Here is an 18331-nt window from a genome sequence, read left to right on the forward strand (position 1 = left end):
CGGTTCACCATTAGACACTTATACTGTAGTCTGAAGATCTATTACATACTGAACAGTGTTCGTTTTGTAACATAAGGGCAACCAGACGGATAATTACTGAGCTGCACAGCTATCACAGGCTTCATGCAAACACAGGCTCTGGACATTTTGTACTTGTCAGACTACACACTTAATCCTTAGGAAAGACACTTTTCTGCTCTGTCACTACGTCACATAGGTCTTCATGAACATATTTGTTATGAATTACCTTTGTCTAAAGGTCTGTCCAGCAGTGGTAGGTTTGATATCAATTTGGAAAGGCTTTGAATTATGCCCTGCACACAACATGCACATAACAGGGAAAAAAAAAAAAAAAGACGCAAGGGCACCACAAATGCCATTTTTACAACTTCTCTTCTTTCTAGGATTGGAAAGGCAAGCCAGGTTTATGCATTAACTTGATACCATCAAATAGAAGGCCCCTTATGCTCCCTGTGGATTACTGACATATAGGCGAGTTTCTCATGGAAAAAGGGTCAGCTGAAATAAGCACAAATAAGCAAGTCAAATGTCTATATAGTTCTGCCTTGCCTCTGACAGCCAGATAACACAAAACGAGAAAAACTAGTCCAGTTTTTATCTTAGTCAGCATTAGCTCTCTCAGCTATTCCTATTTCCACAGTCTGCTTGGACATGCTCATTTTTGCAGTACACTGTACTGTCCCAAGTGCATATTCAGAAAGTTTCAAGAACCATTAGCAGAATATTCATACATCACAACTTTTTTTACCCCTCACAGAACTAAACATTTTACCCCCAAATCAAGATCTCCTCAGCAGCCATGCCTGGATGGCACTCTTTCCTCACACTTTGCACATGCACACACACATATCCACATACTTTTTTGTTAAGAAAGGAATCCGGAGGCCACAGCTATAAGACATACGGTCCGGAACAAGCTAACTTTTTCCATTACATCTACCAATGAATCCACCCCGGGTTTTGCACAAAGCATGTTGGTTTTATTAGTTCCATGCAGCTCTCCAGCCTAGCTGGATATATTCATTAAAGCTGCTAGTTCTTTATCTTAATGACTCTCAGGCTTAGTGTATTAATTCAGTGCTCCTGGTAACAAAGGAAACAAGCACTACATGAATGCCAAACCTTCCTCCTCTTCTCTCCTTCCCAGTGAGTGCCCCCTCCCAACAGAGCCATGGAGCACAGGGACTACTCACACAAGTCCCAGCAAAACAGGTGTTGCTTGTCACAGTGACGATTAAAGAGCTTATCATATTAGCATGTTCTTTTATTCTATTTCAGATAGCATGGCACGTTGAGAAATAAAAGAGGCAAATCAGCGTGATCTGAGAAATCCACCGCAACTCTCCAGAAAGCACCAGGGAGCTATTTCCTTGGGTACCGGGAGCCGGTAGGCATCCACCTCTCACGCAACGACAGCAAGCAGCATCTGCCACCAGAACTCTCCACAGGAGGTGCTATCTCAGGGATCACAGCGGTCCGGCTGCTGTAGGCCATTATGCTACATCAAACAGTCGACATTTGGCCCATTTTCAGCCATTCTCTTTATGTTTCATCTTTACCATGAGCACTGCAGTAAGGATTAAAGTCCATTAACATGTGCAACAAATACTAGCTTTGGCCAAAAAGAGGACTTTTTCTTAAATGATTACAGATTTCTTTGTCTGCAGAACTTTCTGATCAAAATTTGACCTTTGAAAAATATAACCCTCTCCTCTGACAGCAAACCCTCCAGAAGAAAGAAGGAATATATTTTCATGATCTGAAAATGTATAATTCTAGACTTCAAAGGTGTACTTACAGTTTTTCAAATGTATTTATGAAGAAGGGCTACTTCGAAGCACCATATTAGTTCTCTATTGACTTACATGAAAGGCTGTAACTGTTTAAAAACAGTTTCAGCCTAACTTTGGTCTGCTTGCATCTACGTAACTTCCCTGATTCCAGAGAACTTACCCTGATTTTCACTGCTGCAAAACAGACAGCAATCAAACCAAACATTTCAGACTGTGTTATGAAAATGAGTCAAGTCTGCCTTAACAAAGCACTTACATTTTATGTAAATGATGTCAGAAAAATTTTTGTGAATGTGTATAATTTTTCCCAAAGAGAAGTCCCTACAAATTTCATTAAAGTGAAATGGCTTAAAATGTCATATGACAGGAAGCAATTTTCTGAAATAGTAGCCACTAAGCCACATTGGTAAAGTGGAAGAATGTAAGAGGAGGAAAATGATTTTAAAATTTGACATCTGGAAAACATATATTGTGGAATGTGTGCTCCAGAAATACACATATATTTTTAAATCCAGACAAGTTGCATAACAGACAATTGGTGTCTGTGTTTCCCTTTGCTAATCTTGCAATAATTAAATCCTACCAGTGAACAACTGGCTCAGGAACAACACTTGCTCATTTATTACAAAACTGATACTGCTAGATAACTCGTTTAAACATATATTGGAACAGTTAATAAACAAATGAATCTGATCATCTTGTGGAAGTCCCAACAGAGGCTAAGTGCGGTGTAGCAGGATGTACTGCATACAAATGCCTGCCAGAACGAATGCATTAAGTCAAGCTGTTCCTGCCTTCATTTACTTGGTCTTTCTATTTTCTAGCCTATTGCACTCCGCAAGGAGGGGCTACAGGATAACAGCCTATTTTTTCAACAGAATCCACGATTCTATTGGTTAATGGTGAAAACTGCTACGCAGCTTGAGGAACCTGTGATCTTAGACCAAAACTGAAGGTAAGTTAATCAACAACTAATGTTTAAATGTTCCCAAGATCTTTATATGTAACTACTCTGATGGCTGGTCTTGTACATCATCTAACTTTCCATAATGTAGAGAGAAAACAAACTCATATTGATCTATGGGAAAGTTATATAATGTTCTGTATTTCTATGACACTGAACACTGTAACTAGTGACAGTGTTCTAGCTCCACTTTCTGCCATGCTGCACAATGCAGACTGAGGGACATACTGCCAAGTCAGATTATATCTGCAGTAAAAAGAATTAAATAGCCAAAAACCTTAAAGCATCAGAAGACTGTCGTTAGTTTAAACTCTCCTCATCTTAACTAGTATATTCAACTTGTAGTCTTTTTAATCAAAAACTGCCATTTCTGAATTCTAAGATTATGCACCACTGTTTTTAACAGGATTTATATTTAATTCCTGATGGTAGATTTTGGCTACTTCTGTCTGATTTCTCCCCCACACACACATACTGAAAAATAGGTGTCTTTCACCATTCATAGTTCAAAGCAAAGTGGAAGAAATCAAATCTCAGTGTCATACAAAACTCTCAGAAGTCCTCTGCTTTCTCTCCTACACTGGCTCAGTAATAGCCTCAGAGTATCTGTAGCTATACATCCCTTTTCAAGGCAAGCCATTGTAATGCCAAATTGCTTGCTTTAACATCACTTGTGCTTATTTGTTTGAACAATTTCCAGTACATTTGTCAAAAATCTTCCAACAAAACTGATTAATTTAAATCAAAACATTTTGTGGGGACATACTGATTTTGTTAAGTCCTTCAGGACTTGCCTCCCAATTTTTTTTATTTATTTTTTTGCCAGTGTGCCCAATTTGTGGGTGCCCTGCTTGGACCAGTTGTTAGCAGACCATCTGGGTGACAAGAACAGCTGCAGATTGTCCAGGTTTCCAGTTCACACTTTATTTTGAAAAAGAGTGGAAAAACAATTTCATTTTTTAACCTCAAAACAAACATTTCAGACCATTCCCCTTTCCTCCAAGATATTTTTTTTTCAACTTGAATTTTGAAGACAGTGAAGGAATAATTAGCTGGTTTTAGTATTACTGAGTTTTAATACAACAGAAATCAGTTTCCACCCATCCCTGATTTCTCACTAAAAAAGAAATGTTCTGATTCTGTGCTTGTGGGAGATGAGCACAGTGCTTTTCCTCTGTGTGTTGCTGTAATGTTGCAAAGGAGCAAGAACATCCGCATCACTGTTGCTTATTTACAATAAATGGCTTTCAAGTAAAGCATTTAATCTTACAGCAATTGGTTTCTTTTCTTTTTCTTTCCCATTGTGTAACAGAAAGAATTTGTGAATTAATCTGACCAAAGGCAAACACAGTTACAATTCTTTCCCAGATAAAGCTCCCACTGAGATCAACTGTCACTTTTACTCAGGAGAACTTTTACCTGTGAAATAACAGCAAGAATTGGCATCCCCAGTGCATCCTACAGTTTTGACTGCCACTGAAATTGCTACAGTTTTATACCCTGGCAAACCATAACATATTGTTTCTTACTCTTCTCATCAAAAGACAAAAAACACCACACAGTTTCCGAAAATCACTGTATTAGACCTTTGTCTAGTCCACAGCAGTAAGTGCCTCATGACACTTAAGGGAGGACGCGCTATTTTCATTGCAGACTGGGGACTGAAGCAGAAGAGGTAAGATGCCTTGCATCAGCTCACACACACTGCCTGAGGCCAGGTGAGGCTGGAAGCTAAATTCAGATCTCTAGAATCCAGTCCATGATTCCCCCCTCCCCCTGATGCCTCTTTTCACCTCATGTTTTGAATTCCTTTTTTTATGACACAATCTATTTAAATGTGTCTTACTGTAACAAAACAAAAGGAAGATTCTTTTGTTTAAACATACAGAATCTGTCATCTGTCTGAGGACCAGCCGTGCAAGTATACTTACAAGTAGACTTTCCATGGGTTTTCTCACAATTTGGACAGTGATAGATGTCAATGTCTGGTGCCTCCTCTTCTTCAACGCCCACACAGCTGGAATATTTAAAAGCAGATATTACATTAGCTTGAGCCAATTTCCAAACATGCAAGCACACAATTAATAATAATAAAAAAAAAAAAAAAAACACCACCCTATAAGCTGTGCATTTACTATGCAGCTATGCTGACTGCTAACGGCTATACCCAAGCAAAATTTAGCTGCTCTTTACACTAGTACAGTCTGACCGGATTTTCTGTAGCTTACATTCCTGATGTGGTGCTAAAAAAGGTGGCTTTCAGGAAGCCACTTACCAGCTCACTCTGGACTCCCCATTAAAATGTGGCCGAGTCCCCAAGAATGTTTTTTTCCTAGGCAGACCACTTTGTACCTACACAGAGTTCTTCAAGTACCCTCCCGCATAAACCTAATTAACAAAACACAGCTTCACCAAGCATGTATGGACAGCTGCTAGGTACTGGAGCACTCTGCCAAGGTATACCATATACAAGGCTTCTGTAGGTTCCCTTTCTATTGCAATATCTGAAGATGAAGAGGCAAAGAAGACACATAGCTCACAGCACTTCTGGCTGCCAAGAAGATGGGTTGTATCATGGCAGCTGCTTGGAACACCCACTGAGATTATTTTGGATGCACAACATACGTAACAATACAGCGCAGCCTGCGGGCACGCTGTGTGAATGCAATCCAATGGCACAACACAGCACTGGGGGAAAACAAAACTAAATTGCGAAGGAATGAAGTACCCAAGATAAGATGTTGCGCAGCCGAAGCGCTGAGCAGCCAGCCAAATAATCAAACTCCAGAATGGCACCGTTCCTCCAGGAGGAGGCAAAGCAAACAGGATTCTGCTCCTGCTTGTTCTGTCTGAAACAGCCCAGACTGCGAGGCGCATTTTTGCAGCACATACACGAAAATATCCTTCAACTGCCTTGCAGAAAGCTGGGGGTTGTGAGAGCCCTCGTGCCATGGCTCCATGGGAGCTCAGCTGGGCAAGAGGAGCCATGAGAGGCTCCTCAGCAAGGCAGCCTCACCTTGACCATCAGCACAAACGAGGCTGGATCACACCACAACAGGAGCAGCCTTGGAGTTTCCCTGCTTCAACCCTGAAACACCTTCTCCATGCTCTTCGGTTAGCAAAAACTCCAATATAACTCTTTTGCCAGGGGAAGGGTTTGGACCCATATCATGGAAGTGTCATCTTGCCATCACGTGCACCACCTGCCTGGCCATGTGGAGCTCAGAGCTCTTGTGACTCTGGGGGTGAGGGTATGTGCACACACCGGCATGCTTGGGGCAGCAGGAGCTGCTTTGAAAAAGTGACAGAAGCATGTAAATCAAAATACACAATGACCCTCTGTGTTTACAGAGGTGGGTTTGAAGCTGCTTTGAATCCAAGCCACGCAGTGACGTGTAACTGTAAGGATCATGGTTACAATCCACTGATCTACTTGCTTTTGAAAACCAGCATCCACAAAAAAAAAAAAAAAAAAAAAAAAAAACAAGCAGTGAGTATTCCACAAAGCTGGAAAATGCCAAAGAAGGTAAGATATGGAAATAAATCCTTTTTTTCTGACCACAAAATAATATTCTGCCAGAAACCTTTGTGGACATTTCCATCCTGTTGTAGCCACCAGTGTAAGCACGGGACCCAGGCCTCGCCAAACTAAAGAAGCTTTGCAACCAAAGTTGCAGAAATTCTCATTTTTGTGAGTTCAGCCTGGCAGCAGAGCTGCAGCAGCACTGCTGGTAAACAAAACTTATTTCTGAATCATGTAAAAGTAATCACAGATTTAGCTGATGCTTTTTGGATTAAACAGTTGCTTGAAAAAATACAAAATCACAGGGTCTCCCTGGGCAGACAGCATGGAAAACTGAAGAGTAAGTTTGCAGACAGGAAAAAATCATCACAACAATCCAGTCCTCAGAGTCAAGTACGTACAGGCAATAAATACCAGATTAAGCAGTAGAAAATTTAAACAAACCCTGGCAGATTAGAACAAGCGTAACAGAATGTGGAGGATTCCTCTGCTCGTAAAGCTGCATCAGCTGCTTATGCCACTGGGTTCAGCTTGTCAGGCTTTGTAAAGGTATGGATTAGGCTCTATACAAGGGCTTGAAAAGCCTATATTTAGCTAAACTAAGCAGATGAGACCCTTGGGCACCGCATGGATTGCTACAGGAGATATGAAAAGCTACTGCAATGGGCAAAGGCTTCAGTGTGGTGGGAGCTATTGTTCTGAGAGCAAGTAAAAATATTTAACTAGAACAAAATGGAAGAGTAAAAATAACTGACCTCAAACTCAGATGGTTCTCTGAAGGCTGCAGTCAACTCTTCCAACACAACACGGCTTTTGAATAATGATTAGCCACTTACAGCTTCCAGCAGCCAGAAACCGCTACCCTTACTGCACCTGAAATTGCAGGTACAAACTTTCCAAGCGCTCACCCCTATTGAAATCACTCTGATGATCATTAACAAAATTATGAGCCAGCTCCAGTTCAGTCCCCTTTTCTCAGTGAACAGAGCTTGACTTGCCAGATGCTTCCACATGAATGTGGGCACAAAAATTGAATTTCCATAGTTAAAGACGCACGATCCCCAAAGAAATTCCTGCCAGCACAGGAACAAGGACTGGCTGCTGGGCTGCCGGCAGCTCCACTGCAGTGGCCTGTCCCTGAGTTTGTATCAAAAGCACATTTGCACCTGTGAAGGGGGAAGATGAGGAGCTCGCCAGGCCAGCCTTTGGCAGAGGTCAGCGCAGGGTCCTGAAGTGGTCTCCTGCCTAACTTACACGTGTATTTTAAACTCGAGGTGGCTAATTAACAATAGAATAAAATCACATTCCTCTAGGTGAATAAAACCATTTCATCGACTGCAGCTGAACAGTGCTGCCCTTTCCCTCAAGCCCTGTCCCCCCCCCCCAAATTTTAGCACAAAAGGTGCATTGTATTTTGTATCTTTTTTTTTTTGTGAGAATGCTCCACTTTAGTCTCTCCAGTTTCTCCTCTCTCTCGCCCTTTTTTTTTTTTTTTGTCCTATTTGCCTGAGAGAAATGCAAACACTCTTTTTTGAGTGGAGTCGACCATTTGACCCCCTACAACGATCAAACGGGCTCCAAGTTAGACAATGCCGGATCCCACGCGGCGTGCCTGGGAGCAGCCTCCAGCAACAGCCCCTGCTGCACCGATTCGCACATTAATCTGTCAATATGAACCCTGGATGCATTACCATCAGCAGCAAAGAACTGGAAAAAAAAACCTCTCAATAGCACTTTTGTGCAATTATTCAGATCTGCCAATGAGATAAAAATGGACACGGGAGGTTCAGCAAAGGAACTGCACTTGTAGTGTCGAGGCAGAGCTTACAAAAGCACAGTCTGAGCTGGAAATAAACTGGGGGAGCAGGAACGCCAGCCAACATCGCAGGACAGACACAGCTGCCAGCCTCCTCACAAGCTGTTCCCCACTTGCAGAGGCAACAACTGCACGGGACGCACGCAGCAGGAGCCGGCCTCTGCCTGTGCTGAGCCCTGCTCTCGCAGCATGAGGGGAGGAGAGGAGAAAGGTGAGCACAGGCCGGTGGCACCGGCAGGAAGCCTCCCGTGGGCCAGGAGGAGATGGAGAAGGCTGAGTAGACAGACCCTGCAGCTTCACGGGGTTGGAGGGGAGAAGCTGTGGAAGATGGGCAGGGAGCAGAGGGGCAGGCAGCAGCAGGCAGAACGGGAAGCAGCTTTCAGAACGGCAGCAGGAGCAGGCTCCTGATTCATTTGTATCAGCAGGCCAAGAATTGGTTTCAGAAAGCCCGTAAAATCCCCAAAACGATGTACTGACATCCCAAGAAGATCCCCTTCTGCTGCTAGAGCTCACAGACCAGGTGGCACAGCACTTACCCAAAGCAGTCTGGCAGAGGTGGCTGAACACAGTCCTGTGTGCACAGCAAGGGTAACCCGCCGCTGCCTGCAATTTCACACTCAAACGTGTACAGGTACGAGGGGGGTGTCCTCTGTACAAGTATTTACAGCCCCCCTGACAGTTCTCACTCTCTGTGAACCATCTCTAGCTACTGCTTCTTAACTGGGTAACAACTAGGAAGTTTCGCCAGACCAAGTATGTTGTTCCCAGGAAAAGCATCAGGTTCCCAAAGCAGATTTGAAGGAGAAAACTTAATATACAAAGGCTAAGGAAAAAAGGGAAAGAAAACACTCCCCAAGATGTCTTGCAAAGACACTGTGGCATGGGCACAAACACGTGAGAGGCTGCAGCAGCAAGATGCCAGCTGGGAAGCAGGGCAGCAGCCGGAGCTGGAGGTTACGGTGCAAGTCACAGCAGGGCAGATGCAGGCAGCACAGCGGCCTCAGAAAGCATGCGCCACATCTTTGCCCAAGTGCAGTAAAGCTAGAAGAAGAGGTTAATTGTTGTGTATCCAAGAATATCTCGTTGGGATGATTTAAAACAATGTAATGGTTGACTTTAAATGTTATTAAAATAATTTAGCTCAGGTTGAGGCAGTGTAAAACTAATTTGATCATCAGATAAAAGCGAAGCACTGTTATTGATGCATTTGGTTTTTACCAAAAGTGTCATAGGCTAATAATAATAATAATGAAAGTAAATCATTTGTTACTGTAGCTGTTTAAGCTGATATATCACACATTTTACAGTGACTTAAATGAGAATTAGCGCTAACAGAAGCATTTGCAATCAGAGGTTAGAAATTACATTTTTATTAGAAACTTTGCCCTTTGCCACTTTGAAACAAAATTGCTTCTGTGTTCACAATGAAGAGATATTCAGATTTTAGTATTCTGACAAAGTTAATGACTTTTTATTATTGTTGCCTGCATATAAAAGGTGCATAAATCTGAACTGTTTTTATAGCATGAACGTCTATGAGGACCTTGATTTGTAATCTTCAATGAGATGACATTTAAGTAATTTTAGGAAAAAAATTAACCCATCCTATTAAGGGGTTAATGAGAAAAATTAATCCATTCCATTAAAACCATGTAATAACCATTATCAAACAGAAGACAAGTGCAGAAAAATATCAAAGAACAAAACAACCAGACAAAAGGCAATTTGATGGGAAAGAAACTAAAACTTAGTAATACATAAATAAAACTTGCGAAAACAAACCAATTTTACATTTTATCCTTTCTCAAGGACCACTACTGCACAAACTACAAAGCAGCATGGTCCCAAATTCTGGAGTGGGGAAAAAACATTCTTTCCCTACTTTCCGTCTCACCCAGATGATTACAGATTTAACCTGTTAGCTTTCATTTTGTGCCATGGTTTATCCGCTTCCCGCTGAGTGCAGCTCTGCTAAGGCATTACATGTAAACACACCCTGCCTACAGAGGCCAGCACAGCTGTACCTCCCTGCAGGCACGGAAGGTGTCACTAACAGGACTGGGGGATCTGCTCAGGTTACCCAGCAGGCCAGCAGCAAAGCTGAACATAGAACAAGTCTCCAGAGATTGCTGCTAAGCGCAGTAGTGTCTGTCACAACCACTGTCAAATACACTGTTCAGAATTTCTAACTAGCAAATAAACCGCTGCATTAGTTGTTATATTCTGTTTATTTAATTTAACTTCCATTTTCATCTCTTACCACTTCACTAAAAGCATGCCAAAAGCTTAGAGAATTTTAACACTGGTAAAAAATGACATTTTAACTCTTGTTTCACACAACTGCGTATCTGCTTCTCCTTCTTTTCCCGAATCAGTCCAAAGCCAAATAACTTCCACCACCAGCCACAAACCTGGAAACTTCATGGTATGGCTGAAGAAGTTCCTGACAGCTCAGGAACAGCTTTTGTCCAGCTGCTTCACGAACGTGAATCCAGACACATGGGAACTTTCTGCACAAGCATATGCAAGCTTTGAGGCATGCAAGGACCCAACAGGACAGAGCGCAAGGCCACCTCTGCCATGCACGTGCCAGTGGTGTTCTTCCCACCGAAGGAATTAGGAGAGCCTGGGGCTCTGTGTCACCAGCACAGCCCCAGGCCAGGGCACCCTGACGTACTGAGCACCCAGGCACTGACCCACACTAGTCGGCAGGAGACAGGCTGTGATGTCTGACAACCTTTCTTGTGCTGAGCAATTAATGCCCAGAGCCAAGTTGGAGACCTAAAGACACAGCTGTCCTTACCCTCAGCACTCCTTTCTCATCATCTGCCTACCCTTCCTTCGTCATGGATGGTTTGTCATGGATGGTTTTCTCTTCTGCATCGTTCACCTTTCATTTCCTTGCCTTATCCTGCAACAGCAGTGAAGGATTCCTGCGTGGGGTAAGGCACGGCAATTCTGCTAATGAGACCGTGGGGTTGTCACCCCACAAGGCTGCTGAGAACAACTTAAGCAAAATCCTCTTGAGATGATTCAGACTAACGGTACCTTTGGGTAGGGTGTACAGACCAGATGACCCGTCCCTGTGCCATTAGCTTTAAATAAGGACCATTAATACAAAAAATGGTGCTTGACCTCACTCCTCTCTCTTCTCTCAGAAGCCGGAGGCAAAATCACTGGTTATGAACCAGGAGAGGGAAGAGGGTGCTGAGGGGCCCGTGCTCCAGCCCACGCAGGGCCTGGCCTGGGGACAGGCAGCAAGGGTGCTCGACCTCAGCACATGAGGATGTAGCATCAAAGCCCCGGGTGGGGTGGCAATCATGGAGCAGAATAGGCGTTCATGGCATTTCTATGGGTAATAAAGGCGGTAATTAGTAATTAACCTAAGTTCGTCCTCATCATTTAACAACAGGGCATCTACTAGTATACTTACTTGACATGTCAACTATCACACATTACACAACAACGCTCTTCCTTAACAACAAAACACCATTTATAGGAAAGATACACATCGAGTTTCAGAAGCCTTTGTCATATGGGGAGAAAAACAAAACAAAACACCACTATAGGTACCACAGGAAAATTGTGACTTCTCAGCAGTCAAAAGAATCATGGTTCCCATTTTGATGGCTATCTGGTGCTTACATATCTACTTGATCATGTGTTTGTTACTCCTTTTCATCAGAGCTGCTAAAGTGGCTGTAATTGCCCCCAAACTGAGACATTCCCTTGGCTACACAGTAGTTATGAGACAGGCCATGACAGTGATTTCTTGGGTCTTAACCACAGCATCCAGAAATGCAATGGCTAATATTGCAGATGAGAGTTGTTAAGGAAAAAGAAGTCAAGGAAAAGAAACAAGTAGTTCCAAGAGGAGCAAATCCAGTAAAAAGCTGTTGTCTGGGTTTGAGTCTCATGCTGTTTTCCTGGTGGATGTTACTGGGTGAACTCTGACCAGGGCTCTTCCACGTATATTCTCCTGTGTCTAATAAGCAAACAGACAAGCCCTTCCCTAAGCAGAAGGATATGTCTCTTCTAATCAGCCACATATTTTCACAGAATACATGTGAATTTTTGAGACCTCAAGCCTGCTGTCAGATACAGTTAAAGCTAAATAGCGAGTTGAAAATCATTTTGGAGAACAGAAAGATGCACACATCAGTGTCACCTCACTAGGAAACCCAGGAGCAAGCAGTGGCAGCCGGAAAACAATGCTTGTTGACTTAGGCACATCTGCGAGTGTCTAATAAAAGGGACTTGAAGAAGAGCCTAAATGATGATGAACCTGGTTCCACTGGATAGTTAGTGCTCTACATCAGGCGGAAGCAGTGGGCTCCTCTCCCACATGCTGTATTCTACCACTTGCTATGGCTCTCTTTAATCCCAGGTAAATTACATAATTTCTTTGACTCAATTACTCCACCTATAAAACAGTAATATTAATACCTGCCTGATAACCTCAAAGGCTGCTGTAGTATAATTAACAAACATTTGCTCAGTGCTTTGAAGTTGGGAGTCTCCATGCAAGTGCCTGGTTCTGCTACCCACATGCAGACCTTTTGCTGCAGAGGTTCTGCCTCTACTCCTTGTGAATTCTCCTGTGGAGATCTACAAAGGTTCTCCTTGTGATATCCTTTCCCGAGTGCCACAAATCCACATATTCGGGGAACACCACCACAGAGCGAAGGCTGCGCAGGGGCTGGAACCCCTCGGCTGCGCCTGGCCCCACCTGGCAGAGTGCTGCAGGAGCGCTGTACGCGTCCTCTAACCTCCTGGCAATGAAGTCAGCTTCAAAGCAAACAGGCTGTGCATTTGAAGCTGGAAGAATTAACCTCCTCCAGCTTACAGAAACCTTGAAGGCAGTTATTTTCTGTTCTGCAAGATTTTGTCAATGTTCCTTCAAACTGGAGAGTTTGGAGGAAAAAAGAACAACAACAAATGGGTAAGGTATAGGTACTATGGCCAGCAGAGGCTCTCTTCTTTATTTTAGAGTCAAAGGGAATGCAAGCCATGTACAGGCAACCTTAGACTGGGCTTTAGCAGGGGAATGTCCAAACAAATATTGCCACCAGGCTACAAACGAGTACATGCAGCACACACCAGGAATACCGTGCTAACACAGGGCACGTATTCCAGTCACTCAAACCACACCCCCACTTCTCAGTAGCTGCCGTGCCCGTTACAGCCACAAAACTATCCAAGCACTTGGGGACTGGAGGCATGACATTAAAACCAACTTTTGCCTACAGCAAGCCTTGTAAATGGTTTTATTCCGGCAAATAGGCACAACACAAGCACTGCTGCTGCTTCCTCCTGGCTGCGTGCTGTTCGAGGTGTGCACAGACAGCAAAGGCAGTGTGCTATGCTGAGCCCCTTGTGCAGAAGGGCTTCGGGCACAAGGGCTGGCTGGGACGTCAGGCCAGCACCCCAGCACGGCCCCAAGCCAGCCTCTTAGACTCATGTCAAACTGCGCCCCTCTGTTGAAATCAGAGTGCAAGTAATGCTCTCCTTTCTCCTAAAACGTGCTTCTCCTCCTGTTTGAAAACCCTGGTCCTACAGTCCCTCCAAGAACACAGAGAGGGAAATGCTCTTTTAGGGGCACAGCCGTGGGGCGTGCCTCCATTTACACTTTATTATTTGGAAATTGTTTTAGGAGGAGGGGTGCTACCTGCTCTGATGTTTGCAATTGTACTGGAAGTTAGCTGCTTGTTTACAAAGTAGGTGCCCTTTCGTTTTAAAAAGAGGAACGGACTAAATCTGTTACAGTCCTGGACAGAAATGCAAACAGCATTGAATTACAGCAAGGAGCTGCTCTCTTCTACATCCCTGCACCTCAGCCAGTTGCACAAGTTTTGCTGTCCTGGAGAAACTTTGCTCTTTGGTTGGCTGAACTATGTTTTGTGATTTGTTTCAAACTTGTTTGCAGTCGTGGTATGCAGCAGAGAATCAGGCCTTTGGCAGAAAGTGTGAATTACTTGACCTCTACAAAACTATTCGTAAAAGTGAGTGAAATCAGGACCTCCCTGAAAAACAAATGTTACAGCCAACTAAGCCAGCTGCAGAGTATTTTTTTTAATTGCAAACGGTTGAGGGACTTCATGAATGTTACTGGCCATTGCAGGTGCTCAACACCGCCTTGATCAAGAGAAAAATCTTCCCTATTTCCTGGGGTGAAGACCATCTCTGCAGTACACAGGCATTGACGTATACATTACATCTACACGTTTATCACAGAGACAGAGCTGCAAAAGTCTAAACATAAATGTCTCAAACCCCAGTGATGCAAAATACTCAGCTGCTTGAAATAGGGGATTGCTGCTCTGGTCGGTTTGCTGAAGGCACAACCCACACTGAGCTCTCTGGAGAGCAAAAATCACAATTGGAGTTTTAAAAGCAATTTTCCAGAAGGAGCACCCGAAATTGCAAGGAAAGTTAAAATAAAAGTAGGTACAGGAACAAGACAGACATTGAGAACTTAAATTACGTTTAGAGAATCACCAATTTTATGCAATCAACAATATCCAGATAGTTCATGCCTGAGTCATAAAACAAGTTTAAAAACACCAGAAACAAATCATATTTAGTAACTGAGACTATTATAGCGTACGTTTCCCTAAGGTGTAATAGTTTCATCTCTATTACACTGAACGCTGTTAACGATAATCTGCCCTCAGCCACTATTTTTGTTAGCAGGTTACTTGTTGTGGAAAAAGACTTCCTGTTTTTTTTTTTGTTGTTGTTGTTGTTGTTTGTTTTGTTTTGTTTTTTGAACGCTTTATATCTGATCCACTCACTGAAGTCCCCAGTGGTCTCTGTAATCTCAAGACATTACAAAGGAAACAAAAGTTTAGTTCACTCCGCAGGGAGTTACTATTTTTACATGGTTGCATTGATGCTATTCATAGATACAAAATGTTAAAACTACTCCAGTGGCTCAGTCACAGAAAACTCATTTTCAGCCTATTCCTACATTGAAAATACCGTAAAATTCTTTTAAATTTATGGTAAGAAAATTAGTCCTTAAAATGAACAGCATGCTATACCACTATTTTGCCTTAGGAAGGAACATAGAAGAAATTCTATAGAATTTCTCCCCAAAAGAGGCAGTAAAAATTAATATCAAAAAAAAAGGGGAGGTATCTTGAAGCAAGCAGCTGAGTGACACTGCAATAAGAGGTACAATTTTTAAAAGCCACTTAGAAGCTTAAGTATTTGTATTAGGTATTTTTCAGCAGCGGTATTTGCACTCAGAAGCCGCTGATCCGTACGTTAGCCAATACATATAATTATCAGTGAGTGAAACGAGTGAAGTGTTCAATTCTTACTAAACTGCTGTCCCACCTATGTGGAGACATCATGAGTCCTGCAATTCAGCCAGCTGTGAAAAACAACCCCCCAGCTCTCAGCCTCACTCCTGGCCCCTCTCAGGCTCCAAACAGCCACCCTGTGCATTTACCAGCAGAGAGGAAAGCCAGGTGAACCCCACAGACCCCAATGCGCAGGCCTGGGCACTGCAGCGAGGACAGCCACAGGAGGACAGGGGTGCCAGAGGGCCCGGGGCTGCCCGCCAGCACTGGACTCGCTGTGTGAAGCCCTTGCCTGGTTCTTGGCAGCAGATCACGCCACAGAGCTGCAGTCGGGGAAGGAAGCCCGGTAGTTCCCAACCTGGGGGCATTTTTCTCCATTTCATGTTCTAAAAATAGTTCCTACAGTTTTGCCTCATGCAAGCTTCCCAGCAAATGCCTGACTGCAGCACAAAACAATCTTTCAAACATCTCCATTTCACCCGAGAGAGACGACTCCAGTCTCTCTAGTTATTTTTAAAAAGCCCTTTAAAATATCAGTTCTCTTTTCACAAGCAGCTCACCTTCCTGTAAAACACGTAGTTAAGGATGGAGTGAAATAGGCGGGATCTGTTCTGACCATACCGAGGTCCTCAGCTGACATGTCTTCCAACATCACCCCACCAGCACTGCTCCCTGGACATGGGCTCTGCTCCACAAGTAACAATTACTCACCTGGGTCAAGAGCCAGGCACCTCATAAAGCACCACAGGTTTGGCTTCATTTTTTTATTTTCTTTCCTTGTGCATTTGTATTTAAATTGTAAGCCATATTCTGGATCCTGTTCTAGCATTTCTGGGCTGCTCTTGGGGCACAAAGGACTGAGGAATTGCACTAATTGCTCAGCTGAGAATTAAGCCATCACAGGGGAATGCCCCAATGCCACAGAACCAGGCTGCATTATCTAATTCATATCAAGGAACAAAAGTTCTCAATAATGTATCAAACACAAGACTAATTTAATTTTCCTTTCTTAACAAATATACAGTGCTCCCAGTCAGAGTAACACAGAGAATAATGATCTTTACATATCTAATAGACAGAAAGATGACTGGTGTCCCTGTGATCTGTTACAAAAACATCTTTTTATCTCTCAATACAATTTTTAGCTAACACAATTGTTTAAAAGTGGTTTCCCAATCTTTGCCAGTCTGTGGATTCCTGATGTCCTTTACAGAACAAGCATTTACTGACATCAGACTTATGTTTTTTTGATCAAAAAAATCTGTTAAAAACAGAATGATATAAGGGGGGCACTTTGAACATGCTGAATTATAAGACCTTTTTTCCCTGACACCTAGGGAAACTAAAACAGGTAACAAATGGTTTAGGTTTTGGCCAATCTTCCAAGAAAGCAGGGGCAATGCAAAAAATCTGTTTTATATTAAAAGAACCATCAGTGATTCCAACATTACTGGCACATTTGTTAAGGCACATAGTTAAGCAGTGCCTGCTTTTTCAACCTACCAGTGTAAATATGCCCTCAGCTACTCAGTCTGGATATTCAGTGGTAGAAACATAACTCTAAAACAGTTAGAGAATAAAATTTACCTGTCCAAACGAATTCATAGTAATTATCAACAGTCTGTCACATTTGGGTTTTACACACTATTCTCCCTTAAGAAACCAACCAGACTTGAAGTTCAGATCTTTGCTGTATTGGTTTTATTTCAAAGCGTTCTTTCTGGTGCAGCTAAGATTGCTTCTTTATTGCAGCAGCTGTTTGGGATTTGAACACAGGTCAACACAAAGTCCCCACCTTCCTTCTGGCCTTGCTATTTCTCCTTTGCATGCCAAATTCCTTCTCATTGCAGGAGTCAGCCAACATCACTGTTCTCACCCGGTTATCATGGAGGCCTCCAGAAAGAGCTGAAAGAGTATTTTACAAACATCAACTTGCATAAGAATTTGATCTTTCTGGTTCTGTATTTAAACTCCCATTGGGCTTAGGAACCACAAATCTTCACACGATGTGTTTAGTGCCAGAAAGGCTCACAGAAAAAGCGGATTTTACACTTATGTTAGAGGCTGTCCCCAGAAAAGGCATGTTTAACTTGTAGACTAGAGGCTTTGCACAACCCTAATCTAAGATATTAGCCTATACATAAGATTTATCTTCATGCAATCATGATTCATATGTATCCACATACACAGGCTTCATGACCTGCAGTGTCTTTGCGATGTAGTTACCAGGTGAAGTTACCTGGGGCCTTCCTGACTTCCTCTGTGAACAATGAATTTCAAGACAAGAGTTTCAATTCTTGCTTCTCTGTAGGGGCAGGAATCAAATTACTCTCTTGGGGTACATTTACAGGACACAAAGCAGCTTGTTCAAGTGCTAGAACAACATAGCTCCACCAGCAAATGCTCTGCACAGGAATATAACCTCCCCCATAGGACGGGTTGCACAGGGGAACCTGCGCTCAGGGCCAGCGCCTGCCCCCATGCTCAGGCTGTGGTGGAACAGCCAGATGGTTGTTCCTGCACCGTGAGGCAAGAGTGCACGTCCTGGCCAGAAGCGAAGGGGGAAACCACAGCCTCCTTATCTCTTCAGTAAAACTGCACCTGGCACTTCTGCAGCCTGCAACCACCCTACTTCTAGTACCCAAGCTAGCACAAGTATCTTTAAGCAGCAGCACTTGGCGCCATGCTCAGGCCTGGTGCTTTGGCAGCAGTGCCCTACAAGCCACAATTAGCTCAGCTAGCATCATGCAAGCTCAGACCCGCAATTCTGTTCCCTCCAGAAGCAATGACAAACTGTAAGCAGTGGCCAAATAACCTCCTGAAAGCAAGTACTTATTTAAAGTACTTTAAATAAAGTATTTGTTTAAAATAAGCTTCTCTCAAAACGGATTGCATGCCTGTTTCTCC

The 18331-nt window shown here is 43.2% G+C and overlaps 1 protein-coding gene across 4 annotated transcripts in view; it reads right to left on the reverse strand.

Annotated features, from left to right (window-relative positions):
• PHF2 (PHD finger protein 2) overlaps positions 1 to 18331 on the reverse strand; it is a 95662-nt gene that overhangs the window by 39878 nt on the left and 37453 nt on the right. For 3 of the 4 annotated variants that reach the window (XM_068694090.1, XM_068694087.1, XM_068694088.1), the window contains exon 2: positions 4710 to 4795. In XM_068694090.1, coding sequence (XP_068550191.1) covers positions 4710 to 4795 — 86 coding nt within the window. Of the gene's footprint in view, positions 1 to 879; positions 4669 to 4709; positions 4796 to 18331 lie in introns of those variants that run through there. The other variant, XM_068694089.1, reaches the window with a different exon arrangement.

This window comes from Anas acuta, chromosome 11 (assembly GCF_963932015.1).
Source record: "Anas acuta chromosome 11, bAnaAcu1.1, whole genome shotgun sequence".
Classification (NCBI taxonomy): Eukaryota; Metazoa; Chordata; class Aves; order Anseriformes; family Anatidae; genus Anas; species Anas acuta.